This window comes from Pseudopipra pipra, chromosome 3 (genome assembly GCF_036250125.1).
Source record: "Pseudopipra pipra isolate bDixPip1 chromosome 3, bDixPip1.hap1, whole genome shotgun sequence".
In the NCBI taxonomy this organism is placed as follows: domain Eukaryota; kingdom Metazoa; phylum Chordata; class Aves; order Passeriformes; family Pipridae; genus Pseudopipra; species Pseudopipra pipra.
Window position 1 is genome coordinate 2,002,548 of NC_087551.1, and position 27,651 is coordinate 2,030,198.

Below are 27,651 nucleotides of genomic sequence, written 5' to 3' on the forward strand. Positions count from 1 at the left end.
GTTTGTGTGGCTGGAATGTGGGTAGGAAAAAAGGGACCTGAGACTCAAACTGGAGGGTTTGAACTCCCCAGCCCCGTTTGGGGTTTGGGCTCTGGGCTCTGCTGCCCCTCAGAGCAAAGGGCCTTTTATTGCTGCCAGCTTGGGGTTTTGGGCTAAACTCAGGAAAGTCAGATGAATAATTTACACTGAGTTTTGATTGATTTTGTGTCTCTTTTGGTTTGCCAGGGAGCAAGGAACCAATTGCAGTCCCTCATTAGAAATCACTTCTGCTTAATTCCTGCAACTGCTTTGGGAGCAACTCCAATTCCGGAGGCTGGATCTCCACCTAAGCCCTGTCATCAGATGCTCCAGTCACGGGATGCACTTCCAGCTGGGTGAGCATAACTCTGCTTTTTCCTTGGGGCTGCTGCTCCAGCAGTTATGGACCAGGAGGAGATTGTCTAAATAATCTGCAACACTCAAACATCTGTTGCTTTTAGGCCACTGATGGAAACGGGTTTAGTGTTGCAATGTCAGAGCCTTCCCACAGCACCCAGAAAAGGGACAAGAGCCCTGAAAAGGGACAGGAATGTCCTCATTTTTAGTCACTACCTTTCTCCAGCCCCACCTTGCCCTACAGTGCCCTACGCTGTCCTGTGTGTGTCCTGTCAGCTGCAGGAGCTCCAGGAAACAAAAGCTTTAAAATAATGGAGAATTAAAGCATCAGGCACTTTACACGCTCACAGATATTAAAATTAGGCCTCCAGCATATGTGGCTGATGGCATGGAAATTCCCAGGAGATCCACTGAAATCAGCCCCAGTTATTGTGCATGTCATGGTGTAACAAAGTGTGTTTGCTGAGCACAGTCACGGATCCTCGGGAACAGTCTGGCACCTCCAGCCCACACCCCGCTCCCCAGCCACAGCCACACCCACACTGCAGGATGTCACAGCCAGGGAGATGGTAATTACAGATCCACCCCCACAGCCTGCCTTCCCATCCTGGAGGAATCCAAGGGAATTGCTCTATTTTTGATTTGGCACACGGGCCAAATCCAGAGATAACTTTGGGATAAAGTTCGGGAGATCTGGGACACGGTAAAGGCACATCAAATATTAAGCCTGTGCTTACAAAACACGAGTAACAGAGAACTATTACACTAATCCTTGCTAGGCTTAAACTCTCCTGCTCCTTCCAAGAGATTAAAAACATATGTCAAATCAGAGGAATTAGAGGCTGAACATTCCTTGTCCTATTTCCTCCCCTCTTTCAGAGAAGGTTGCCAGTCCGAGGAGTTGTTTTGTCCCACTCCTCGATCTCAGGCAGTGCTGCAGGAATTCTGCATCTCTGTGCATTTTGAAATGTGGGCTTACATCTTGTGGGGTCAGGAGGAAATTTCCTCCCTAAGAGTTAAATTTCCCTGAGAAAGTTCAAGCTGATACATTTGGTGTCTCTGTCAGTGAACTGGGAAAAGCTTCTTCTGATCACCTGATAGAGACATTAATTTATTAATTGTATTATACATGATTAATTATATATTATCATATATATTATTAATTATATATTCCCATAATGTATAATTATATGTTATATTATTAATTCTCTCTCTATTATTTATTAATTGGATTCCTCTGTAGATGTCAGACACTTTCAAGTACTTATGACATATTACACCCAACACTGCCCAGTCCCAAGAATCAAAAATTTATTCTGCTGTGGGTTAAAAAGCTGCTGAATTCCACCTGGGGAAGTAAAGAGAGGGAAAAAGAAAACAATAAATCATGCTTTCCAATCCACAAAGGTTTTGATAGATATCCACCAGAAAGCTTTTAGTCTGTCACATGTATCATGACTTGGTATTTTTTCTTGGCTGTTCTGTCATTATCTGCAATATATTTTTTAGGCAAAAAAAATATATTTAATTTCCCAAGTGCAATGCAATAGTGAGTAGGTTGGAAATCCTTCTAATGGTGCCATCCCCAGTAACTCAGAGTGCCATAAATAATGCAGGGTTCAAGCCCTCTGCATTTTTTTAGGGAAACCCCAACGTGTTACAAAATAACGAGAGAAGAGAAACACCTTTCCCAGCATCCCTCCAACTCCTCTGAAGCACCTCATCAATAACTTTTGGGATACCCCAGCCCAGCAAATGCTGGGTGGTGAATAATTCAGGGGGTCTGGGCACTTTGTGCTCCAGGACTGACTGGGAGCAGTTTGGATTTTCCCAGCACATTTTGCTCTGCAGAATCCCTGCTAAATAATTTGTGTGAACAGTTATTGCTGTTCAGAGCATTTCTGAGCACTCCCCTGTGCCTGTGATTGCATTTTGAGCTCTTTCAGACAGTTTTAATTGGGGGCATCAATCAAATGGTATAATTTCCTTTTCTTGACATAACCCCACTAATGAAGTATCTTTTTCTCTGATTTGTAATCCAGTGTCTAATCCAGAGTGATGAACCCTAATCTCTGTGATTTGGGAGGACATTTGGGGACATGTTCATCTCTATGCTGCTTAATTGCTTTCCTGAATAGAGGTAGGTTTAATATTAGCTTTAATGAGGCTCTGAATTAGCTTTTTTAGGTCATTAAAAAAATGTAAATTTAAAAAGTTACTGCCCCCACATGTCCACTTTCTTCACTCCATTTAAAAAACAAGGTGCAAACTGGCTCTGGGCCCTGGTTAATACCTCTGTGTGTCAGTGGAGCTCCAGTTTTATCAGTACAAGTAACACAAGATGTAAAAACATTCCCTTCACAATGGCAATTCAACTGGGGGAAGGCAGTCAAGGAAGATCCTTCAGGAAAGGAAAGAGCAAATCTTATATCACCAATAAAACCTGAAATTGCCTGAATATTCAGGAACTGTGGCATTGAACATGTGAAGATGAGAATGGATTTGTAATAATGGCTTTTTAGAGGAGGATAAATATTTGATTATGTTGTCAATGCGTATTTCTCAGAAATATAAAAACATGCTGCACTCTGATGAATTCCAACTACAGCTGGTTCTAAAGCAGGGCAGGTTTTGTAGTGCTTCTGATCTCCCTTCCCCCAGAGCTGCCATTAATAAATCAGGACTACTTGGACTGTGTAGAAAGTGATGGTAAAGGGAAAGGATGTCGGGTTTTTGTTTGACTTTGGCAATGTTGTGCTCTTTAATTCAGTAACTTCAGGAGCCAGCACTGAACACACAGAATTAGGAACTGAGCTAAACAGCAGCAGGATCCCGAGTTTTCCCCTTTTCTGGGAACAACACACAAGTTGTGTGATGTTCATGGTGTTAGAACACGGCAGCAACAGCGCAGAAAAGGAGTGTTTTGAGAGTGGCCCCTCCTGAAAATGTCCCTGAAATGTAAATTTTAAAGTCCTGCTGGTAATAGACGGTTATAGATGATTATTGCCCATTAGCAAGCCTAAGAAAATGACTCAGTAATAGGCTCTCAGTTTTAGTTGACGTGGGACAATTGTCTCATTGCTCCTCTCAGCTCACATTCCCATGGATTAGGACATGGAGTGGTTCTTATCTGTCACTGCTTGTTATTGTTGCCAATGATGTGTGAAATTGGAGCCTGACTGGAATTTTCTTCAGCAAACTTGCACTGTTGGAGGATCAAAATATTGACAGCCTGATTTGATAATTGTGACTCAATTTGTTTCATGCCTTAGGGCTGTCATTTAAATTTTACTTCAGGATGATGTTGTACCATTTATGGCTTTTCTTCAGCATTATGTTGATTGAAGTTGCTTTTGGACCCTGTTCACTACATCTGGCTGAAAATTTCACATTTAATGCTTTCCATCTTAATGTTTTTCACTGAAAAATGCCCCTGTCTTTAAATATAAACTTTCCCCAGATTTATGCATGTTTTGGATGGAGTCAAACTTCACACTCAAGTGGTTTAGGAAAAAAAGGTCCTGTTTTTGTCTTACAGGAATGAAAATTGAATGGTTCAATTATTCATTCCAAAGCAGCTCTTCCTTCTAAAGCTTGGAAATTCCATTTCAGTGGAGGAGAAGGAAAACATGGAATATATTTGTTGAACTAAGGCAACTGGAAGACATTAGGAGCCCAGGGAGGGGTTTGTTTGTTTGTTTTGTGCCCCTGTCTGAGCAGACACCATTTTTCAACGAGCTCTGCTGTTCTCACACCAGATGGCTTTATTTTTCCAATACTTTCTTTTCCTCACATACATTTTCCCTGCACATGGAAAGAGGATGTGCTTGCTTTTTATTAATCTGCCAGATATCCAGCTCTACATTTACTCATCCTGGCATCTTATCCACGCTTGGTGATGCAGTGGGTATTCCTAGGATGTTATGGAATAACAGGAAGAGCCAGATTGTCCCTATTCAGTAACTATCATAGCTCCAAAAAGATCTGTTTGCCACAGAAACACTTTCAAGGGTTCAAATAATAAATTAAAAATGGGTCCCAGCATCTTGTTGGATTCCTGGAGCTACTCCCCATTTCCAGGGCAGTTGATTTTCATCCTTGGAAGGATTCAGTGACCTTTGACAGAGCCTCTGAGCACTCTTTCAGCTCAAACTGAATTAAGACATTACTGGATACGGACTTGGTTTCCTCCAGCCCTTCCAGCATTGCCACAGCATTTAAATATGGATCTGGGTGGTTCTGAAGGAGACTCACATCTTGCTGCCTCAGCATTCCTAACCCTCTTTGCCATAAACAAGGGAGAAACTGCCTTTAATGAGAACACTTCGTGCCAAAAATTTTTGCAAGTGCTAATGTTTAACTATCTGATTGCATTATTAAGAATTTATTCTATTTTGCAACCACTGTTTGACATTCTCAGAAGACAGATCACCCTCATTAAGAGGCTGAGAAAGGCAGAAACCCAGCTCAGGAATGAAATTTAATTTGTCACTGAAACGTTAATACAGTAGCAAACACTTCAATTGTGCCTTCTGCCTTCTTGCTCCAGGATTTGAGGAGCTGCAGCTCTTTTATCCACAGGAGCAGTGTTTTGCTTTAGCCTTCCCTCGGTCCGTGGCACAGGAGTTTGTTGCTGCAGTAGCCACTGGATATTGGCAGAAACCAGCATTTTCTGTACAGTGAGGTAAGGGGAGAGCTGGGTTATAAAAAACAGCAAGCACAGGAGCACCACTGGCCTTGCAAATGCCTCTGTTGCTGCATTAAGAACAGTGTTTGTGCTCTGAGCATTGGAAGCTTCACAATGAACTAAATATGTCTCTGTCTCGAATGCTCAGTAAAGAGGCATCAATTCTGCTCTCATTGTAAGGTCTCTGGTTTCTAGTCCCTTGTTTTGAACAGATATCCCCCAGGACTCCATCATGGGACAAAAACATGCCCAAAATCTCATTTGAATTTTGCAGCCCTTCTTTTTCCCTTGTTTCAGATGTTCCCATCCCACAGAACTCATTTCCCAGCCCAGGGGCTGCAATGAGGCTCAGCCTTCAAAGTGTCAAACACACTGAAAACGGAAAAAAGCCACGACAGAACCAGCTACAGGGACCTGAGAGGGTCTTCTGGTGGAACCTGAGCCAGCTCTGCAGCCCCACAGCAGGACAGCAATGCCAGGGGATAGGAATGACAGAGCCCACGGCGCGGACACGGCGGATGGGGACACGTGTGCGGGTCGGTGACAGTCACACCGGGAGCAGCCCCAGCCTGCCAGGCTTGGCACCTGAACAAGGTAAGAGCCCCAGCTGTGAGCATGAGGCTGTGTTTGGGACATGAGGATTTCCCTGCTGGGCTGTGAGTGGGTGCTGAGGGCAATAAACACCCTCTGGGAGAGCAGGAGGTGCTGAGGGGCCGCGGGGATGAAAGGTTCTCCAGGTGGGATGAGCATGGAAGCGGCTCTGGAGGATGAGAACACTGAACACACCACAACACAGGCTGGTGGAAGAGAAACCCAGGAATTAATAGGATGTGATGTTCATTTGATTGATTGCAGTGCATATTGAGTGCACTGTTCACAGCTGATTTATCTTAATTTGATATTAATCACCAATACATTCAGCTGGACCAAAGAAGAATTATTTGGATTGCTCACCACAAAGGAGGAGTTTTTCCAAAGGAAAGGGAATTTTACATGTAATCCATCATTAGCAATTAGTGGTAGACTCTGAGGAAAGCCTCCTCTTACACCCTGGAGCATCAGTGCTGGGTTATGGTTGGACTCTGATCTTAGAGGGCCTTTCCAACCTAAAGATCCCGTGGTTTTATGAAAAACTCCCTTGAAAGCCACTATCCCTTAGCACTGTGTAAAATATGCCCTGTTCCCTGCTGATGTTCCAGTGCTCAGTTAATGATCTGGATCAATGATTTATAAGCAGCTGAACTGTGCTAACATTTCCCTCTCTATAATTGAAAAAGGAAAAAAAAGGAAATTGTGTGGATGAGGAGGAACAGCACGTGGGGGAAGTGCTAAAACTGCTCCAGGGAGAGAAAGGGACCCGACTGATGTCTAATTATGAAAAGAGAATTACAGAAGTGAAATGATTCACTTTTAACAATAAGTGAAACAAAAGACCACCCTAGACAGCAACAAAAAAGCGAATTCCACAGAGGAAGGGGGGAAAGGCTGAATGAGTCAATTAAAGCAGTGTTAAGATGGCTCAGGGCAATTCCAGGTGCCTGTTGCTGCTGGAAGAGAAATGGGAAGAAAAAGCACCAATTTAATCCTACTGAGAATGCAGGGGATGCATTTGTGGCTTCGGCAGGGCCAGGATTTCATGGCATTTTTCCCATTAGAGAACAAGTGTGCTCCAAGCTCCATCATTTCCTGGGCACTCTGCTATTTCCAACACCACTTCTGGAAGCACTTCCAGCTGAGAGGACAAGAAAGCTGCCCCTATTGATGCCATGCCATGAACAGCAACGAGCTGCACTGGGACCTCTTATTCCCCTGGAGAATAAAACGGGGATTTTTTATTTCCCAGTAATAAAAATGAGGTACAGGGCATTTCTGCTGCCATTGCTTCCTGCAACAAGCAGACAGGCAGTGTTTGACCCTCCATTAAGGAGCAAAACAAGAGACCAGAAAGCTTTTGGTGCTGTAGCACAAGAGGTTTTTAATGTTAAAAATCACTCTGTTTAATCTGCAGTGTCCCCCCCATAATTAACCAGGTGGTGATTATTGTTGTGGAGTGCCAGCAATGGGATGGGTAAAGATTCATCCTGTGCCATGAACATTTTAACTTGAAACATCATCTGTAGGTCAGGAGCACTGAACAAGTAACAACAGAGTGACAGGGAAGGCAATGGAATGTGTGGAGTGAAAAAGGGCTGAAAAATGCACTTTAAATACATTTTAACAAACTTAAAGAATCAAATAATTTCTTTCAGGTCATATAATCACAACAAAGGAAAGAAAACAGAAAGAAGTTACTTTATATTTAATTATTATATATTTATTATGTTTTATTATTATATTTTACTTTATATTAGTACTTTTAATATGTTCTATTATTGTATTACTTTTAATATTTGTATTATTTTCTTAATTTTATTATTTTATATTATTATAATTACTATTAGTGTTATTCTTTTATATTATTATTTACTTTTATCATATTATATTATTATATTTATATTATATTTTTTAACTGTATGTGTGACATAAATACCAACACTGGCAATTTCCCAGTGACATTCCAGATGGGAGAGGCTGCAGAATTCTGGTATCTACATCAAATACAGATGACTAAATTAACCACTCAGCCTCCCCTGAGTGTGTCTCCATCTAAAACAACAATTTCATTTGACTTTATTTTTAATTTGTAGTTTTTCCTGGGATTTTTTAATGCCAATTCCTTCCCTCACCCATGCAGTTATGGTAAATTGCTGTAGAGTTTGGGGCTTCCCAGAGTCAACAACAAGAACATCAAATAAATGTGGGTTCACTTGTGCTTTGAAAGCAGTCTGGAATAAAAACCCCAAACATTTGGGGCTCCTCTGTGGCAGGAGGGAATGTGCCACTGGCAAACAGAGCAGCTGTTTGGTCACAGATCCTGAGGAACTGGCCAGTGGATTGTTCTCTCCTGCCTGTTTCACAGACACACTGGGCAGGAGGTGCAGGCATTTGCTGAGGGAAAGTCTCTTTTTCCGGCCTCCAAAATGTATCCTGCTTCCTGCTCAGAGACAGGGAATGTGCTCCCTATGGCATTCCTCAGCCACACATTCATTACAGTAACTAGATTATACAATTAGAACAATTATATTATAATTACAGAAGTGACTCATTTCGTTGGTGCAGTTCCATTAGGCCTCGAATGCCCTGCAAAGGCTGTTCCTGGCATTTTTGGAATATTTGTGTGACCTTTACCAGGAGAACTCACCTAAGAATAGTTTCCTGTAGCTTCTCAAATTCTGGGCACAAAGAAAACCCTGCTCAGCATTTCTTAATGACAACCTCTATTCCTGTGCACTCTTTTTTTATTATTATTATTATTTTTATTTTACAGCAACACTTCTGGCAGCAGCACAAGGAATTCAGGCCCTTGCAAGAGGATTTTCAGGATGCACAGCACAACCTCTGTAAGTTGTCCAGCATAAAATACTGTTCTGCTTTGGGGTTTCAGCATTTGCAGGAAGGAAGGGAGTTTGAGCCTCTTTAAGACTGAGGAAGGGAATTACTATTCAGGTGGAAAAAGAAATTGCTCAGAAAATCTGGACACTTTTATATCTTTCTTTCTCTCAACTGTATCTGCATTTAAGGGCCTTTAGCCTGTAATAAAAGCAATTAATTTCCTGACCAGCTCAGCAAAATGGATAAAGAAACACCCTCCAAGGGAGTGAGGATGTGAATCCACATATTTAACAAAACAGGGGGGAAATGCTGAGTGAAACCTGTAAAATGTGAATTAATCTTTGTTGCCCATATAACAAACAAACATAACTCAAGAAAACATGGAATATGGAAGGAAAACCTACTTCTTATACCTAGAAACTATAATATTAAATACGTTTTTTGTTGCCCAGGTGGGGAACACACCCTGCCACAGATGTTTAACCCTCAGCAACACCAAATTCCTTCTTCTCCATACATGTTTTCCCTTCCATCCTCAGTCAGGAATGCCTGGGTGATTTGGAGGGGCAAGTGTTGTTATTAGAAGGTAAAGGAGTCAATCCTAATTCACTTAGGTTTATTTTCTAAGTGGCTAAAGAGATGGAACATCAGCCTCCAACGAGGGAGGGCAGCTCCTGCGTGTGTGGGAATATTAATGAGGATTGGCTCGAGGTAACCAGCCAGCAGGATCTGTTTGCTAAAGCCAATTAGTTAGTAATCAGCAGCTTGCTCACTTTAAAATGTCTGATTATTTGGAAATGAAGGAAAAATACAGCCTGGAGAGCGATATCAAACCCAGTCGGGTGAGAAAATCAGTGTGTGGCACGGATTTTGTAACCTAATGGAGACAGTGAGGAGAATTGCATTAAAAACAGAACCTGCCCAAACTCAGGGGGAGTTTAAATCCACTCTGCAAACTGGACTTGCCTCTGTTCAACACTTGAACTTAAACTGTGGGCTTGGATATGCTGCTATGGAATAAGAATGTTGCAGGTTACACTTTTCACATCAAAGGGCCAGGGCTGGATGGAAAACCCCTCTGTCTTTGCCAAAATATGTTCTTTACTTCCTTGGTGTCTTTCTGAAGATCTCCAAGGGCCGAACACTTCATGGTGAGTAACCTTTCCTGGAAACTCTTGGTAGTTGATAGAAGTCACTGAGAGAGACAACCTGAACCACAGGACAAGGGACATCCTTCAGCTCCAGGCTCAGAGTTGGGAACGACCTTATTTCTACCTCCATGATGAGTCCCTGGGTTTGTTTAACTGCAGAGCAAATCCATTTAGCACCACTGTCCCCTACGAGCAAATCCTCTGCTGCTGCAGCCCCTGAGCCCTGCCTTTGGTCCCAAACCAACCACAGGCCAAGGCAAACCAAGATTTTCAGGCTATTTTGCATGTTTTAGCATTAAGTAATCCCCTGGTTGCATTAATATCCGTTCTCCTGCTCCCTCTCCAGCTGTTCCACAACATTGTCTCTTCAAACCCCATCACTTCCAGTTTTATCCAGGACAGAGTCTTTCCTGCAAGGTTTTAGTTGGCTTAAACTCTCAGGTTTCCCAGGATAAGGAATCAATAACCATTTAATATTTAAGCAGCTTACAAGCCACAATTGAACTGTAGATGTGACATCAGTGTCCCAGCCACAGAGAATCCCTGGAAATCCAAATGCCAGTGGCAGCAAGGTATTAATCCATGTTGGGCTTATCTCTACTTGAGAACCAAGCACCTCACTTGGAATAAATACTGCTGATGATCCTCCCAGGGGTTACTTTTCTTCCCATTGAGTGCATCCCTTTGTCTGGGAAGGTAAATGGGCTTTGGGGCAGATCATTGACAGTGTGGCTTTAATAGAAAGACATCCCAGAGCCAAGCAAAGCCCCAGTGGTCAGAGCTTCGATCTCTCTGCCCGTAAAGCAGCAGCTGGGATCAATTATTGCCCACCAGGTGATCCATATCTGCTTGTCCATCTCTTTCCTGACTCTGCAGAACCAGAGCCCTCCCAGAGTTCCCGTGCCCAGGGTGGAAATGCAGCCGCGTGGTCTGGACAGGCTGGGAGTTCAGCACTGAGAAACCACAAAATCACACTGCAAAAAACCATGATCTGTGAGTACAGAGAGACTTTTACAACACTCCTTCACACGCTGGTTTATCCTCTGCACTCAGAAAAGCCAGCTCAAAGTGCAGCTTAGGCACAAGAAAGGGCTCAAGCAAACAGCTCCACTGAGCCCAAATTAAGGGCCTTCCTCTGCATCTGCATGTGTGCATTGACACAAAATGGTAGGAACAGGCAGTTTCCAAATATGTTTTCATCTCCAGTTAGTGGCTGAGAAGTGATCCCTGTAGGAACAGGCTAAATAAATATAAATGTATATATAATACCTGTCTGAAATCCGTAAAATGGTGGACAATAGGGATCTTTTCACATTACAGGCTTAAAAGCAAGATAATCCCTTCTCTTTTATAAGCAGTGTGAATACTTTCCCAGCAAACATTCTGAAGGTTTAAATGAATTCAATGGTATTTGTTCCAAGCCTTTAAGAAGAGGTAAGAAACCTGAAACAAGGGTTGTGTGGAGATAAGGAGCCTTAGGCCCTTGTAATCCTCAGCTTGCTTTTGTATCCCGAGAAAATGCAGGGCTTTGTTGCAGACAGTTGGCTGCTCCTTGGACATCACTAATCCCTTGGGCAGCAGTCTCTGCGTTTGCCAGCAAGGAAAACCCTCGTCATGAACGAGTTTTGTCATCTCCCAGTGTAATGAAGAGATTCCTGCAACACAGTCAATTGGTAAGTCCTTTCCTGGGTGATAATTTGGTTTATTTTCCTGTAGAAACCTCATGGCAGGAAACAGTTGATTTGAGAATAAAGCAACAGGCAAGGCATGTTCCTCCAGTTTGCTTTTTTGCTGTAATTTCTCACTCCCTGCCTCCCTGGGAGTGAGCTCCAAGGGCATGCTCTGTGCCACTCTGGTGTTTGCCTGTGAAAAAAACCCTTAATTCTTATGAACTCTTGGCTTTTAAAATTGCTTTATGACTTCCAGCTTTGAGGAGCTCCAGCATAATTTATGAGTTTCTGAGGGTGTTCCCTACTGACTCTGCCACAGCGTGGATTTTAAGCCACAGGTTGCTAAAAGCAGCCTCAGTGACTCCTCTAGGGCTGGGAGGACACGGTGAGATTTTTCCAAGGCAGTTTGATTTAGGATTTACAGGAGCTGAATTAGAGGGAGGTATCAGCAATCTTTTATGTGAGCAAATACCCAGTGACAAATAATTCCTGGTGGTATCCAGCCCCTAGCACCCATTTTTCCCGGAAGCCAAGCCTGACAGGTTGTCTTTAGGCTGGTATCAATCAGTAGAAGAGAACAGTTGATCACACACAGTACTAGGAACCAGCATCTGGACAGGCAGAGGGACCCAGGATTTAGGATGCTGGTCAGGAATTGGGAGTGTTCTGCTCCCAGACACTGAGTGTCCAGTGCCCTCAGTGCAGTGGGAATAACAAAGCTGTGAATCCCCCCAGTGTCCCAGAAGGAAAGCCCAGTGTGCAGCCCTTTGGAGTCACACACTCCAGTTCCCACCCATCCCACAGGTAGAAAACAGATCCACACCCAATTCTGTATTTCTTGCAGAGCAAGCCAAAGTCACAGTAAAATCAGATTAGATGAGAACTATCAATAAGAACTCGTTGCCTGCTCTCCCTCAGGATTTCAGGGGTGTCTGTGTATTCCATCTGACCCTGCAGCATAATTAGTGATGGATCCATTATGGTAAGGATGGCTCAGTCTCGGGAATGATACATTTGAGATCACAGACTTACTAGTAGAGTTTTCCAAGAGAAAATATGTTCCTATCACATTTACTCCTCAATTACTGCTAATGAATACAAATAACTTGCTTACTTAAAGCAATTATAAACCTCGTGCTAAGAAACCAAAATTAGGTTAAGCAAGCACAACTCATTTATTCCCCATTTCTCCACTGGCAAAATAATTCAATTACATTTTGCAATTTTTAAGAATGCTCTGTATAAATCACTGATTTTATTCTAATACCATTATTGGAAAGGCTACAGGGTTTTTTAGGAGCTACAAAAGCTTTCAGGAGTCCAGATTCTCCCCACACCTGGTGTAAAAGCGGATGAACATATGGGAATGGTTTGACTTGAATGTTCATTCTTCTCCCCACTTCTACAGAAGCATTTTGCAGATGTTTTCTTTTCCACAGATATTTGCCAGCTTTGTCAGGAACTAAATGACAGCAAGGAATCCAAACCTGCCTCATGGTGGGCAATTCTCTTCTGCTCTGACCATGACAGCCTTTCCAGAGGAACATAAAAGAGGAGCTTTTTAACTTTTTTGCAAGTTATTATTTTCCTGTTACCATTAAAAGAACCTGATGGCCAGACCTGTATCTTCTGAAATTCTATCCTTATTTCCTTTTATTTGATTTCTTTCAGATTTCTTTCTAAACTTTCCTCTTTGATGCCCACATGGAACTTAAAATGCCTTTTTTTTTTATGCTGTAATGACTCTCTGCAGAAGTTTCTGGCTCCTTAGGAAGGCACAAAGCTGTGCACACACAGGTTATATAAACTCCTCTTACTTTGGCTGCCCAATCTTCAACAGGTTTGGGTTTATTTAATGCCAAAAGAATGATAGAGCTGCACAAGTTTAACCTCTTTATCTTTGTCCTCCTCCAGTGATTTAGCTCCTGGCTCACCTAAATAATTAACTCCAGCAATGTCTTATAATCAAACTTTAAATCAGAGTCTGTGACCACTTGCCCTGGATTTATGCTGTTAGGATTTGTATTGTTGTCTTTAACTTTTCCAAAATAATGGTGCTGGTTTATGTTTTGACATAACACAGACACTGAGGTGTCTCTTTTCATCATCCCTCAAGTACTTCAACAAATCAGCATTTCTGGTCCGTGGTTACAGTCTCCTGGCAACAAAACTTTATCTTAAACTGACCCTTGTTGTTTTGGAGACCCTGAGCCCAGAGTGTGTTGTAGCTCTTCTTTTTACAAACACAGTACTTTTCCTTGGTTTTCCTTATTTTTCCTTTTCATTCCTCATTTGCCTCACCTATTGCTTGCCTGAAATAAAGCGTTGGGAATATGTGAGCATTTAGACACACACTTCAGATTCCTACTTCTGGCTGTGTTGACACGAGAAACAAAAGCAAGTCTTGCACAGAAACAGTGACATCCCTGTTCTGTGTTTTCTTGTGTAGGATCAGCCCAGATAACAGGTTTCTGGCAGTGGGGTCACAGGAACACACTGTGGATTTCTATGATCTCACCCAAGGCACAACCCTGAACCGAATCGGGTACTGCAAGGACATTGCCAGCTTTGTCATCCAGATGGACTTCTCTGCAGACAGCAGGTACATCCAGGTATGTCTGGGATGGCCCTGGAGGGTGGGACTGACTGTGCCAGCGGGACAGGAGGGAGGCGCGAGGTGGGCGAGGGCGAAGGATCCTCTGGGCGAGGGAACGGGGACGACACTGGGAAAGGAGCTGGGGATCATAACCCTGGGGATGGCTGGGACTGTGAGAGCTCACCTGACTGGGGAGGTTTCCTCAGAAATGGTTCTGATTTAGTAAAATTGGGTTGAGATAAGGCAGAGAGTGTGGAACAGAAAGGAATCTGTCAGCTCTGCCAGGAACCATCTTCCTGTAACACCAATGTCATGTTGCACAGGATGGATTTTACACAACCAAGAGAAAGGAGAGATTTTATCCCAGATGTTTCATTCCTGGTCACACTGGTTGCTGCTGGCAATCCTGCAGAGGATGCTGGATCTCTGGCAGAGGTCTCAGCTGTTTCCTTTCCCACTCCCAGGTCTCCACGGGCGCCTACAAGCGCCAGGTTCACGAGGTGCCCCTGGGGAAGCAAATCACAGACCCTGCAGCCATAGAGAAGATCACCTGGGCCACGTGGACCAGGTACAGCCAGGGCCATCTCCCGTGGGCTCTGGCACACCCCTGGGGCTGTGCTGAGCACACTCCAAGCACACGCTGGTAACAGGCCCAGCACACACTAAGTACACGCCAAGCACAGCCAAGCACGTGCACACACCAAGCTCGTGCCACACGCACACCAGGACATGCCAAGCACGTGCTAAGTACATACCATGCACACACCAAGCACATGCTAAGCACTCACACATCACACACATGCCAAGTACACACACGTGCCAAGCACACACTGCAGACATGCTAATCACACCCACATGCCAAGAACAGGCTGTGCACAGGCACAGGACTTGCCACACACGCCACATGTGTGCAAACCCTGTGTGCCCCCTGCCCAGGAGGGGCAGTGCCATCAGCTGGTCCCTCTGGCAGCACGGAATGCTGTGGGAATTCCCTGGGGAGGTATTAAAGGCCAGGCAGAGCCCAGGGATGGGGGCAGTCCAGCTGGAGCAGGGAGTGGCTCAGCCCTCCTGGGCCCAGAGTCGTAGCACCGTGTGTGGAAAGTAGGGGGTGGGAGGCAAGGCTGGAGCCCAGACTGCTGGGAAAGTATTCCAAGGCACTTCATGGGGAGAAATTTAGCCAAATGTATGTATTTAAAAGCAAAATGGACTTAAAACCGTGATCCTTTGCTCATCCAATTCCAGAAAGCTGCAGAGTGCCCCCCTCCTGCTCGGGAAAGGCTCCCAGCTTTCCTGGGGCCCCCGGGTGGATTGGGCAGTGGGTGTGGTCAGAGCCTCCCCCTCCTGCCCAAACGGCCAGGCCTGGAATTTGGGAAGGGAAGAGCCCGGGATTTTCTCAGTGTTTTCTCCCTTTGCAGCCCTGGATTGAACAGCACAGGATTGGACCAAAGCAGCTCCATCGAACACCCGGCGGGAGGGAGAGCAGGGACTGAACCTCGGGCACAGCCCAGGGACACGGGAGAGAGCGGGGATAAAGGCAGGGTGGGAGAGGGTGAAATAAAGACATTTTGGGGTGTGTGTGTGAAATAAAGAAAGACAATTTGGGGGTGTGAAATAAAGACATTTTTGGGGGGAGTGTGAAATAAAGACAATTTGGGGGTGTGTGAAATAAAGACAATTTGGGGGGGGTGAAATAAAGACATTTTGGGGGGTGTGTGTGAAATAAAGAAAGACAATTTGGGGGTGTGAAATAAAGACATTTTTGGGGGGAGTGTGAAATGAAGACAATTTGGGGGTGTGTGAAATGAAGACAATTTGGGGGTGTGAAATAAAGACATTTTGGGGTGTGTGTGTGAAATAAAGACAATTTGGGGGTGTGAAATAAAGACAATTTGGGGGTGTGTAATAAAGACAATTTGGGGGTGTGTGAAATAAAGACAATTTGAGGGGTGGGTGAAATAAAGACAATTTGGGGGAGTGAAATAAAGACAATTTGGGGGGTGGGTGAAATAAAGACAATTTGGGGGAGTGAAATAAAGACAATTTGGGGGGTGGGTGAAATAAAGACGATTTGGGTGGGTGGGTGGGTGTGTGTGTGGGTGTGTGGGTGTGGGTGTGTGTGGTGTGTGTGTGTGTAACACACTTGTTGCCCCCCTGGAGTTGCACCACGAGGTGACAACTGGACCCTGGAGCTCCTCCCCAACTGCCGGCACTGGATCCTTCCCAGGAGAGAAGGAACCACTGTGGAGGTGATGAGAGTGTGTGTGGGGTGTGATGTGTGTGGGACATGTATGTGTGTGTGTGCGGGATGTCTGTGTGGGATACGTGTGTGGGGGGATGTGTGTGTGTGAGACATGTGTGGGTTGTGTGTGTGTGACAGAGACGTGTTGGGGGGATGTGTCTGTGTGGGTTGTGTCTGCATGTGACATGTGGGGGGGGGGAATGTGTGTGTGTGTGTGTGTGTGACACGTGTGTGTGTGGGACGTGTGTGGAATGTGCGTGTATGGGATGGGGGGTTGTGTATGTCTGTGTGGGGTGTGTGTGTGAGTGAGACGTGTTTTTGTGACGTGTTTGTGCCGTGTGTGTGGGATGTGTGTGGGATGTGTGTGCGGGTTGTGTCTGTGTGTGACGTGGGGGGGAAATGTGTGTGTGTGGGGTGTGTGTATGGGATGTGTGGGGGGGGTGGCGTGTGTGTGGATATGACTTGTGTGGGACGTGTGTTTGTGTAATGCGTGTATGGGATGTGTGTGGATATGAGTGTGTGTGAGGTGTGTGTGGGGGCGTGACTTGTGTGGGACGTGTGTGTGATGTGTGCTTGTGACGTGGGGAGGGTGGAATGTGTGTGTCTGTGGGATGTGTGTGGATAGGGTGTGTGTGTGGTGTGTGTATGGGATGTGTGGGGAATGTGTGTGAGACGTGGGATGTATGTGCATGGACAGGTGTGTGTGGAATGTGTGTGTGGGGGTTGTGATGTGTGTTTGTGACGTGGGGGGGGTGGGATGTGTGTTTGTGGGATGTGTGTATGGGATGTGTGTGAGACGTGTGTGGGATGTGTGTGTGTGGGACATGTGCGTGTGATGTGTGGGCTGTGTGTGACGTGTGTGGGATGTGTGTGTGGGACATGTGTGTGTGATGTGTGAGGCGTGTGCGTGTGATGTGTGTATGGGATGTGTGGGCTGTGTGTGACGGGTGTATGGGATGTGTGTAGTCTGAGGTGTGGGGGTGTGGGACGTGTTTGTGATGTGCGTGTGCCATGTGTGTGTGGGAGGCGTGTATGGGCTGTGTGGGGTGTGCATGGGGGGCAGTGTGTGTGGGGTGGGATGTGGGGGGATGTGCCTGTCTGTGTGTGTGGGATGGGGCTGTGAGGGATGGGGGGGGTGGGATGTGTCTGCGAGCACACACACGTTAACAATACGCTGAGCACGCACCCAGAACATGCTGAAACACACAAACGCACTAAGAACATGCTGAAAAAGTGAACCATATGCACACAGCAAGAATATGATCAAAAACCTGCTAAAAATGAACGGTCCAGGGACACAAACATGCTACAATCACGCTAGCACCATGCTAAGAACATGTGAAATTCATGCTTAGGAAAAGTGAAACTAAGGTTTTCAGCATGCTGGTCTTGGTGGGATTTTAGCATGTTATTTAGAACATGCTAATGTCATGCTAAGAACACACAAAAATCATGCCAGGAACATTTGAAAATCATGCCAAAAATATTAATTTCACTTTTTGTAAGCATGATTTCTCTCATGTACTTAGCATGACATTAGCATGTTAAAAATAACATACTAAGAACATGCTAACATCATGCGAATCTCATGCTAAGAATATGCTAATATCATGCTACGAACATGCTAATGTCATGCTAAGAGAATGTGAAAACCATGCGAAAAATAATAATTTCCCATTTCGTAAGCATGATTTTCACATGTTCTTAGCATGACGTTAGCATGTTTGAAATGACATGCCAAGAACATGCTAACTCCACACTAAGAACATGTGAAAATCATGCGAAAAATAGTGGCAACGCAAAAACACGCAACGACACACTAAGAACACGCATCAAAATGCTAAGAACACACAAAAACACACGACGACATGCTACAACACACTAAGAACATGCTGAAACCACGCAACACGCTAAGAACATGCAACAACATGCTACAACATGCTAAGAACTTGCTACACACTAAGAACATGCTAAGAACACACAACAGACTAAGAACACAATAACAACCTAAGAGCACGCAACAACACACTAAGAACACACAACAACGCTCTAAGAACACGCAACAACATGCTAAAAACACACATCATGCTAAGAACACGCGATTCTGGAAATTTCTGGAAAATTCAGGAAAGGAAATAACATTTCAGAAAAGGAAAGTTCTGGAAATTTCTGGAAGGTTCTGAAATTTTCCGAAAAGAAATAAAATTTCAGTAAAGGAAATTTCCTGAAAGTTCCGGAAATTTCTGGCATTTTCCGAAAGGAAATAAAGTTTCAGGAAACGAAATTTTCGGAAGGTTCCAGACAGTTCCAGAATGTTCCGGAAAGTTCTGGAAATTTCTGGCATTTTTCCGAAAGGAAATAAATTTCAGGAAACGAAATGTCCGGAAGGTTCCGGAAAGTTCCAGAAGGTTCCGGAAAGTTCCGGAAATTTCTGGAATTTTCCGAAAGGAAATAAAGTTTCAGGAAACGAAATTTCCGGAAAGTTCCGGAAGGTTCCGGAAGGTTCCAGAAAGTTCCGGAAATTTCTGGATTTTTCCGAAAAGAAATAAAGTTTCAGGAAAGGAAATTTCTGGAAAGTTCTGGAAGGTTCCGGAAAGTTCCAGAAGGTTCCGGAAAGTTCCGGAAATTTCTGGAATTTTCCAAAAAGAAATAAAGTTTCAGGAAACGAAATTTCTGGAAAGTTCCGGAAGGTTCCAGAAAGTTCCGGAAATTTCTTGCATTTTCCGAAAGGAAATAAAGTTTCAGAAAAGGAAATTTCTGGAAGGTTCCAGAAAGTTCCGGAAAGTTCCAGAAAGTTCCGTAAATTTCTGAAATTTTCCGAAAGGAAATAAAGTTTCAGGAAAGGAAATTTCCGGAACGTTCCAGAAAGTTCCGAAAAGTTCCGGAAAGTTCTGGAAATTTCTGGCATTTTCCGAAAAGAAATAAATTTCAGGAAACGAAATGTCCGGAAGGTTCCAGAAAGTTCCAGAAGGTTCCAGAAAGTTCCGGAAGGTTCCGGAAAGTTCCAGAAGGTTCCGGAAAGTTCCGGAAATTTCTGGAATTTTCCGAAAAGAAATAAAGTTTCAGGAAACGAAATTTCCGGAAAGTTCCGGAAGGTTCCAGAAAGTTCCAGAAAGTTCCGGAAATTTCTGGAATTTTCCGAAAAGAAATAAAGTTTCAGGAAAGGAAATTTCTGGAAAGTTCTGGAAGGTTCCGGAAAGTTCCAGAAGGTTCCGGAAATTTCTGGAACTTTCCAAAAGGAAATAAAGTTTCAGGAAACGAAATTTCCGGAAAGTTCCGGAAGGTTCCGGAAAGTTCCGGGAATTTCTGGAATTTTCTGAAAGGAAATAAATTTCCAGGAAAGGAAATTTCTGGAAGGTTCCAGAAGGTTCTGGAAAGTTCCAGAAGGTTCCGGAAATTTCCGGAAATTTCTGGAACTTTCCGAAAGGAAATAAAGTTTCAGGAAACGAAATTTTTGGAAAGTTCCGGAAGGTTCCAGAAAGTTCCGGAAATTTCTTGCACTTTCTGAAAGGAAATAAAGTTTCAGAAAAGGAAATTTCTGGAAGGTTCCGGAAAGTTCCAGAAAGTTCCGGAAATTTCTGGGATTTTCCGAAAGGAAATAAAGTTTCAGGAAACGAAATTTCCGGAAAGTTCCGGAAGGTTCCGGAAGGTTCCAGAAAGTTCCGGAAATTTCTTGCATTTTCCCAAAGGAAATAAAATTTCAGGAAAGGAAATTTCTGGAAGGTTCCAGAAGGTTCCGGAAATTTCTGGCATTTTCCCAAAGGAAATAAAGTTTCAGGAAAGGAAATTTTCAGAAATTCTTAGTGTGTTCTTAGGTTGTTATTGTGTTATTAGCATGTTCTTTGCTTGTTCTTAGTGTGTTGTAGTGTGTCGTTGTGTGGTTTTGTGTGTTCTTAGCATTTTGATGCGTGTTCTTAGCGTGTCGTTGTGTGTTGTTGCGTTGTCAGTATTTTTCGCATGATTTTCACATGCTCTTAGTGTGGAGTTTGCATGTTCTTAGCATGACGTTAGCATGTTCTTGGCATGTCATTTCAAACATGCTAACGTCATGCTAAGAACATGTGAAAATCATGCTTACGAAATGGGAAATTATTATTTTTCGCATGTTTTTCACATTCTCTTAGCATGACATTAGCATGTTCGTAGCATGATATTAGCATATTCTTAGCATGAGATTCGCATGACGTTAGCATGTTCTTAGTATGTTATTTTTAACATGCTAATGTCATGCTAAGTGCATGAGAGAAATCATGCTTACAAAAAGTGAAATTAATATTTTTGGCATGATTTTCAAATGTTCCTGGCATGATTTTTGTGTGTTCTTAGCATGACATTAGCATGTTCTAAATAACATGCTAAAATCCCACCAAGACCAGCATGCTGGAAACCTTAGTTTCACTTTTCCTAAGCATGAATTTCACGTGTTCTTAGCATGGTGCTAGCGTGATTGTAGCATGTTTGTGTCCCTGGACCGTTCATTTTTAGCAGGTTTTTGATCATATTCTTGCTGTGTGCATATGCTTCACTTTTTCAGCATGTTCTTAGTGCGTTTGTGTGTTTCAGCATGTTCTGGGTGTGTGCTCAGCGTATTGTTAACGTGTGTGTGCTTGCAGACACATCCCACCCCCCCCCATCCCTCACACCCCCATCCCACACACCCAGACAGGCACATCCCCCCACATCCCACCCCACACACACTGCCCCCCATGCACACCCCACACAGCCCATACACGCCTCCCACACACACACGGCACACGCACATCACAAACACGTCCCACACCCCCACACCCCTCCACACACATCCCACACACCCGTCACACACAGCCCACACATCCCATACACACATCACACGCACACGCCTCACACATCACACACACATGTCCCACACACACACATCCCACACACGTCACACAGACCCACACGTCCCCCACACATCCCATACACGTCTCACACACATCATATCCACACACACACATCCCCCACACACATCCCATACAAACACACGTCCCATACACACATCCCATACACACACACATCCCATACACACATCACATCCACACACATCCCATACATACATCACACACACGCCACACATTCCATACACACATCCCACCACCCCGTCACAAACACATCACACATCCCACACACACATGTCCCACACACATCCCAAACACACGACCCACACACCTCATATCTACACACACACATCCCCCACACACGCATTCCCCCCCACGTCACACAGACACAACCCACACACACATCCCACACACGTCACTCACCCACACGCACATCGCACACACACATCCCACAGACACACGTCACACACACCACACACACATCCCATACACGCGTCACAAAAACACGTCTCACACACAAACATCCCACAGACACACACATTCCACCCCCCCCACACATCCCACAAACACACGTCCCACACAGACACACACATCCCATACACACGTCACAAAAACACATCCCCCACATCCCATACACACATCACACACGTCTCACACGTCATATCCACACACATCCCACACACACATCCCACAAACACACATCCCACCCCCTACACACGTCACAAACACACATCACACACACCCCAAAAACACGCCCCCCCCACATCCCACACACCTGCCACACACATCCCCCACAACCCCTCCACACACATCCCATACACACATCCCACACGCATCCCATACACACATGTCATATCCACACACAGCCCACACATACATCCCACAAACACATATCCCACCCCCAACATGTCACAAACACATGTCCCACACCCCCCCCCACACGTCATATCCACACACATCCCATACACACATCACACAAACACACGTCCCACACAAGTCATATCCTCACACACACGCCACACCCCCACACATCCCATACACACACCCCACACACACATTTCCCCCCCACATCACACACAGACACAACCCACACAGACATCTCACACACATCACTCACCCCCACACACGTCCCACACACATCCCACACACACATCGCACAAACACGTCACAAAAACACGTCTCACTCACACACACACACCCCACACACACATCCCACACAGACATACACGTCCCCCCATCCCATACACACACATTCCACACACACACGTGTCACACACACACACACGTGTCACACACACACATTCCCCCCCCCGTCACATACAGACACAACCCACACAGACACATCCCACACATGTTCCCCCCCCCCACATCCCCCCAACACGTCTCTGTCACACACACACAACCCACACATGTCTCACACACACACACATCCCCCCACACACGTATCCCACACAGACATCCCGCACACACACACATACATGTCCCACACACATCACACCCCACACACACTCTCATCACCTCCACAGTGGTTCCTTCTCTCCTGGGAAGGATCCAGTGCCGGCAGTTGGGGAGGAGCTCCAGGGTCCAGTTGTCACCTCGTGGTGCAACTCCAGGGGGGCAACAAGTGTGTTACACACACACACACATCCCCAAATCGTCTTTATTTCACACCCCCAAATTGTCTTTATTTCACACACCCCTCAAATTGTCTTTATTTCACACACCCCAAAATGTCTTTATTTCACACACACACCTCAAAACGTCTTTATTTCACCCCCCCAAATTGTCTTTATTTCACACATCCCCAAATTGTCTTTATTTCACACACACCCCCCAAAATGTCTTTATTTCACACCCCCAAATTGTCTTTATTTCACACACACACACCTCAAAATGTCTTTATTTCACTCCCCCAAATTGTCTTTATTTCACCCTCTCCCACCCTGCCTTTATCCCCGCTCTCTCCCGTGTCCCTGGGCTGTGCCCGAGGTTCAGTCCCTGCTCTCCCTCCCGCTGGGTGTTCGATGGAGCTGCTTTGGTCCAATCCTGTGCTGTTCAATCCAGGGCTGCAAAGGGAGAAAACACTGAGAAAATCCCGGGCCCTTCCCTTCCCAAATTCCAGGCCTGGCCGTTTGGGCAGGAGGGGGAGGCTCTGACCACACCCACTGCCAAATCCACCCGGGGGCCCCCAGGAAAGCTGGGAGCCTTTCCTGAGCAGGAGGGGGGCACTCTGCAGCTTTCTGGAATTGGATGAGCAAAGGATCACGGTGTTAAGTCCATTTTGCCCAACCCAGGGATTGGGGCAGCTGAACTGAGCCCGGAGCTGCCCCGGGGGGGACTGGGACCACAGACATTCCCAAAAGGAAAGGAAAGTCACTCTCCACTTGTTACAACCTTCTGCCAGAACCAAAACCCCCAGGGACGGTGGACTTGGAAAAAGCAAGTTCAGCTTTTTCCACAGAAACTGTTCAGAAAGGAACAGCAAACGTGGGCAATGTCAGAACTGGCATTTAAGCCACTTAAAATTCCTGGTGTGGAACCACTACCAGATTTTTAAATCACCTTTCTTTGTTAATTAAAATAAATAAAGGCTAAAACAAACCATGTAGACTTACTTACATTTAGTCTTTGCAAAGCAATGCTAAATAGTGCTTTAGTCCCAGTTCAGGACAACAGGGGCTGAGCTCTGGAACCTTCCTGCCAGGCCACTCTGCTGCCACTGCATGGAAAAGTAGCGAAAACATCCCGTTAAAGGAGTGGATTCCTGCTTGTTTAACACACAAAGTGCTTCAGCAACCTCAAAAATCACCTTTTTTTACAGCTGAATTTATTAATGCCTTATATGACTGCCCAGCAGAGCAGTTGGGCACACACAGAGCAGTCCCTGTGCAGTCTGTTTTTAGGGAAACCTCTGGGATCCCATCCTGTTCTGTCACGTGGTGACATCAGTGAGCTCCTCTGCTGTGCTCTAATCAATCATCTCTGCCTTCCTTCCACAGTGATTGTGTCCCAAATAACTGCAGTTGTGTGGCAGAATTCATTAATTAATTAATCAAGTGATGTGAAAAGTACCTTAAAGCAATAGTGTGTGTCAGGAAACACAGTCTCTGTTTCTCTGCTCTGGCTTCACGTATGAAGTGTTCCAAGGAACGCTGTATTAAACTGGAAACTAAAACATTAATGCATGACTTTATATTTTCAACGGTCAAGATGCCATTAAAGGAAAATCTGTCTCAAATAAATTTGGATACAAGTTTTCCATGTCCAGTTCTTAAATCTGAATAGCAAGTTGATCTGGAAAGACTCCTGGGACTTGCTTTACAATTCCCTTGCAAGCAGAAAATGGCCCCAAACATTGTGTCAAAACCCAAAGAAACCAAGACCCCTCAGACTTACAGGGAGCTGGAGCTGCCCGAGCTGGTTCCAGTGCCAGGAGAGGAGGAGCCGGAGGAGCCGAGGGACACGCTGGCACCACCTGGAGCCACCCACCACCCCCAACAAACACCGAGGGTTAGAGCTGCCTCAGACACCAAGTACCCAGGGCACGTTCTGTCTAGAAGCTTTATTGAGACTCGGGGTTCTGGGGTGGTTTTTTTGCGGTTTTGTTGGTTTTTTACATTTCACAATGCATTCCACAGACTTAGTTCAGTACAGCTCAAACTGCAAGTGTAGAAATGTTCACTTCTCATTTCTTGCATAACAGGACAGGGCTTAAAAGTTTCCAAACAACATTTGCAGCATTAGATACTCGGTCCACAGATTATCAGAGTCTGAGAGCTGGAGAATTATTTGCTCAAGATCAACTACTGTACATTTGTGCAACAAAGTGGACACTCAATCCCACATTTATCTACAGGTCTCTAGGGTTTTTTCCCTTAGAAATGAGGCAAACTCAGACAACCTTAAAAACACTACAAGGCTTACCTGAAACACGTCTAAAAAATGCATCAAGGGGTTTGAGGGCTCAACTGCACGTTTCCAAGTGCCTCACAAGGAGCATTCCTGTGTCCCAGTTGTCCCAGCCTTATGGGCCTGTGATACAGATCTAAAACCCAAACTGAAATACATTTATATATTTATAAATTAAATTTTAAACTTCCTCATGTTGCAGCTTTAGGGGGATATCTGCCCCTTGCAAAAAGGCAGAGCAGGCTACTCCATTCAATCATCTGTAGCCCTGATTGCCAGGGCTTCAGATCCTGTCAGTCCAGGCAAAAGCAGAGGATGGATTGGACTTGCCTCTCACTGTCCAAAGAATTTAACACACAGATTTGTCACCTGACTGAGGGGATGAGCATTATCTTCACCTGGATGCTACACCCCCCCCCCCATATTTATGTTTATAGAGATTTCCTGAGCTCTGCTTCTTTAGACTCTCATGCAAAAAAAGAAAAAAAAAAAAGGTGTTTTTGTATAAAAGCTACAGATAAAGTGAAAGACTTGTATGGTACCAGCAAAGTGGTTTAGGTAGTCATGACAACCCTGTCAGTGCTTATAAAACTTCCCTTCTTCTTAATCTCTTTTGCAGTTCAGATAACACACATGTGAGCTGTAAAAATGAGGATCTGAGCTCCAGCCATGGAATGAGAAGCAGAATGTCCATAACACCAAAGCAGGGGGAGCTGAGACACTGGCAGTTCTCTGGGATCAGGAATAACAAGTTTTGTCCAGTTCCCAGAGGGGCTCCCCAGTGTGTCCAGGCTTGAGAGAGACCAACAGCCTTGTCCCAGATTCCCCCAGAGAAGGAGGGAGAGGGTTAACCCTGATTTTAAGGGAAGAGGATCAGACACTAAACACACATATTATAAATGCAGTCAAATTCCCATGTGTTTATTATTTCCTTCATCATCTGATGCCACAAGGGCTTTGCTGCTCCAGTCCCACCACAAGGGACTCCTCCTGCAGGATTTGTGGGTCCCCAAGAATCAACATCCACATTTTTCTTTCAATCTCCTCTGCTCATGGCTTTGTCACTTGGTTTCCAATGTGGAAATTTAAAACCCCTCTCAGCTTTAGCATTCAGAGGTGGAAACCGAAGCCCAGCAGAAATAAATACCCCTCTGCACCCAGGGAGAAGTGAAGGATTTGCTTCCAGCAAAAAGGGAGCGACTGCTGTCAATGAGACAAACCAGCACCTCTCCAATCAAGTGATAAACTCACGAAAATTGCAAAGCTTTAAAGACCCAAACCTGTCAAGAGTCATGTGGAGCTTCAAAGGGAAAAACAAGGCTGGCATCTGGACTCTTTAATAATCAGATTTACTTCCACGTACCATTATTACTGTAAAGCAGAAGTTACTGACAAAAATATAACTCGGACTTGTCTTTTATAATGAAATAACTCTGGTCAGCAGGTGCATTTTTTCTCCTTTCTCTCAGCTGTGAAGAATAATTGTGCCATGTGTAAGAATGCCCATATTTTATATGATACTGAACTTACAAGGTCTCCATCAGCAGTGCTGGGGAAAGAGCTCCATCTTCTGGGAGACAGCCCTGCAGTGGCCAGGGAGGGACAGTCCCCTCGTGTCCCTTCTCCAGGAACACCCAGCAGATCCCAGGAGCTTCTCAGAGATGTTTCCCAGTGCAAGACAGTTCCTCTCAGAAATCCATCCCTGCTTTGCAGGTGGCAGGGCTGTTAAAGCAAAGAAAAGGGGCTGAGTAAACCAAGATTTCCCAGCTGATCCACTGCAATAAAAGCATCTCAAAACCACCAGTGGGCACAGCAAAAACACCCGAGTAACCCAAATCCATGGTCGAGCTGGTATAAAATACAAATATCCCTGGGACAGTCTTTGCCACAAGCAAGTTCCAGAGTTCACATGATGGGAATCAGGGATAAAATACAAAAATATTTACCAAGGTTAACACAGAACAGGAAATACCCGAGACATCTTCTCCAACAGGTAAAGATTGGAAGCTACCTACAGTTCTACAAAGTGGGAACAAATGTCCCCTGGTTTGGGATATCAGATTTAACAGTGTCTAAGTGGCAGTTTGGGATGGAAGCTTTGCTTTTCTTTTGAACTCCAAAGGATCCATGTGGTGAATTTTCCCATTCCCATCATCCCAAGTGCATCTGTCCCTGCCCTGGTGATGCCAAGGAAGCCCCTTGGATAGGAATTAGTGACTTACAGCTGTGTCATTCCATCAGATTCTGCTTCAGCCATGGAAAGCTGACAAAGTCCAATAAGCAAAGAGCTGAATCACCTTCCTGTGAACATTAATGCCAATAGCTGAGAACTTTCTGTTAATTATGTACAAACCCATGACTTTATTCTTAGACATTCAGTCCTTTTTGTGCAGATTTGACAGCACTGTCATAACCTCCTCCTTCTTTAGGTTCCTGGGACTTGCTCATTAACTACAGAAAGATCTGGAGTTATCTTCAAGGAGAACTGATCCTATTAAATGTCTCCACCTTCTTTTTGTTCTCGTGGAAATAATGAGCCTGACATGAATCCAATGCAGAGCAAGTCCCCTGGCTGGTCCCAGGGAGCTGTGCATCGTGTCCCTGCACTGACCTGGAGGGAGGGAACTCCTACCAGGCAGCAGATGAGGACAAACAATCCTCAGAGGAAAGCATCTGGCACCAGCTTTCCCACCTGAGGACCGCAGGTGATATCTCCTCCTTGTATTTTGGTTATGG

General features: G+C 44.8%; 1 protein-coding gene and 3 long non-coding RNA genes across 6 annotated transcripts in view; 2 read left to right on the plus strand and 2 right to left on the minus strand.

Moving 5' to 3' along the window:
* The window catches only part of LOC135410729 (uncharacterized), a 20,822-nt gene extending 12,017 nt beyond the window's left edge, over nt 1–8,805 (plus strand). The window contains exons 6-10 of the long non-coding RNA XR_010428842.1: nt 226–374; nt 2,430–2,515; nt 4,925–5,059; nt 5,360–5,656; nt 8,430–8,805. This is a non-coding gene — a long non-coding RNA (uncharacterized LOC135410729). The remainder of the gene's footprint in view (nt 1–225; nt 375–2,429; nt 2,516–4,924; nt 5,060–5,359; nt 5,657–8,429) is intronic.
* A 1,701-nt stretch (nt 8,806–10,506) lies between these two features.
* On the plus strand, nt 10,507–15,498 carry LOC135410728 (echinoderm microtubule-associated protein-like 5). 3 transcript variants are annotated; one of them, XR_010428840.1, is made up of 5 exons: nt 10,507–11,318; nt 12,987–13,112; nt 13,765–13,927; nt 14,376–14,479; nt 15,327–15,486. XR_010428840.1 is itself a non-coding variant. In XM_064647443.1 (4 exons), exons 2-4 carry the CDS (start codon nt 13,895–13,897, stop codon nt 15,496–15,498), a joined length of 309 nt encoding a protein of 102 aa, XP_064503513.1. In that variant the 5' UTR covers nt 10,507–11,318; nt 13,765–13,894. The 3 variants fall into 3 exon arrangements, 1 of the variants encoding a protein (XP_064503513.1); XR_010428841.1 differs by lacking the exon at nt 12,987–13,112 and having other exon boundaries at nt 10,507–10,638; nt 11,161–11,318; XM_064647443.1 differs by lacking the exon at nt 12,987–13,112 and having other exon boundaries at nt 15,327–15,498.
* LOC135410731 (uncharacterized) lies at nt 13,578–14,378 on the minus strand. Its single transcript, XR_010428844.1, has 2 exons — nt 14,096–14,378; nt 13,578–13,627 (listed from the first exon to the last, which is right to left on the minus strand). It is a non-coding gene; the product is annotated as an uncharacterized LOC135410731 (long non-coding RNA).
* Nucleotides 15,499–23,008: 7,510 nt separating the features above from the next.
* LOC135410730 (uncharacterized) overlaps nt 23,009–27,651 on the minus strand; it is a 40,753-nt gene continuing 36,110 nt past the window's right edge. The window contains exons 7-10 of the long non-coding RNA XR_010428843.1: nt 27,138–27,216; nt 26,446–26,637; nt 23,626–25,051; nt 23,009–23,072 (exon numbers count right to left, since the gene is read on the minus strand). This is a non-coding gene — a long non-coding RNA (uncharacterized LOC135410730). The remainder of the gene's footprint in view (nt 23,073–23,625; nt 25,052–26,445; nt 26,638–27,137; nt 27,217–27,651) is intronic.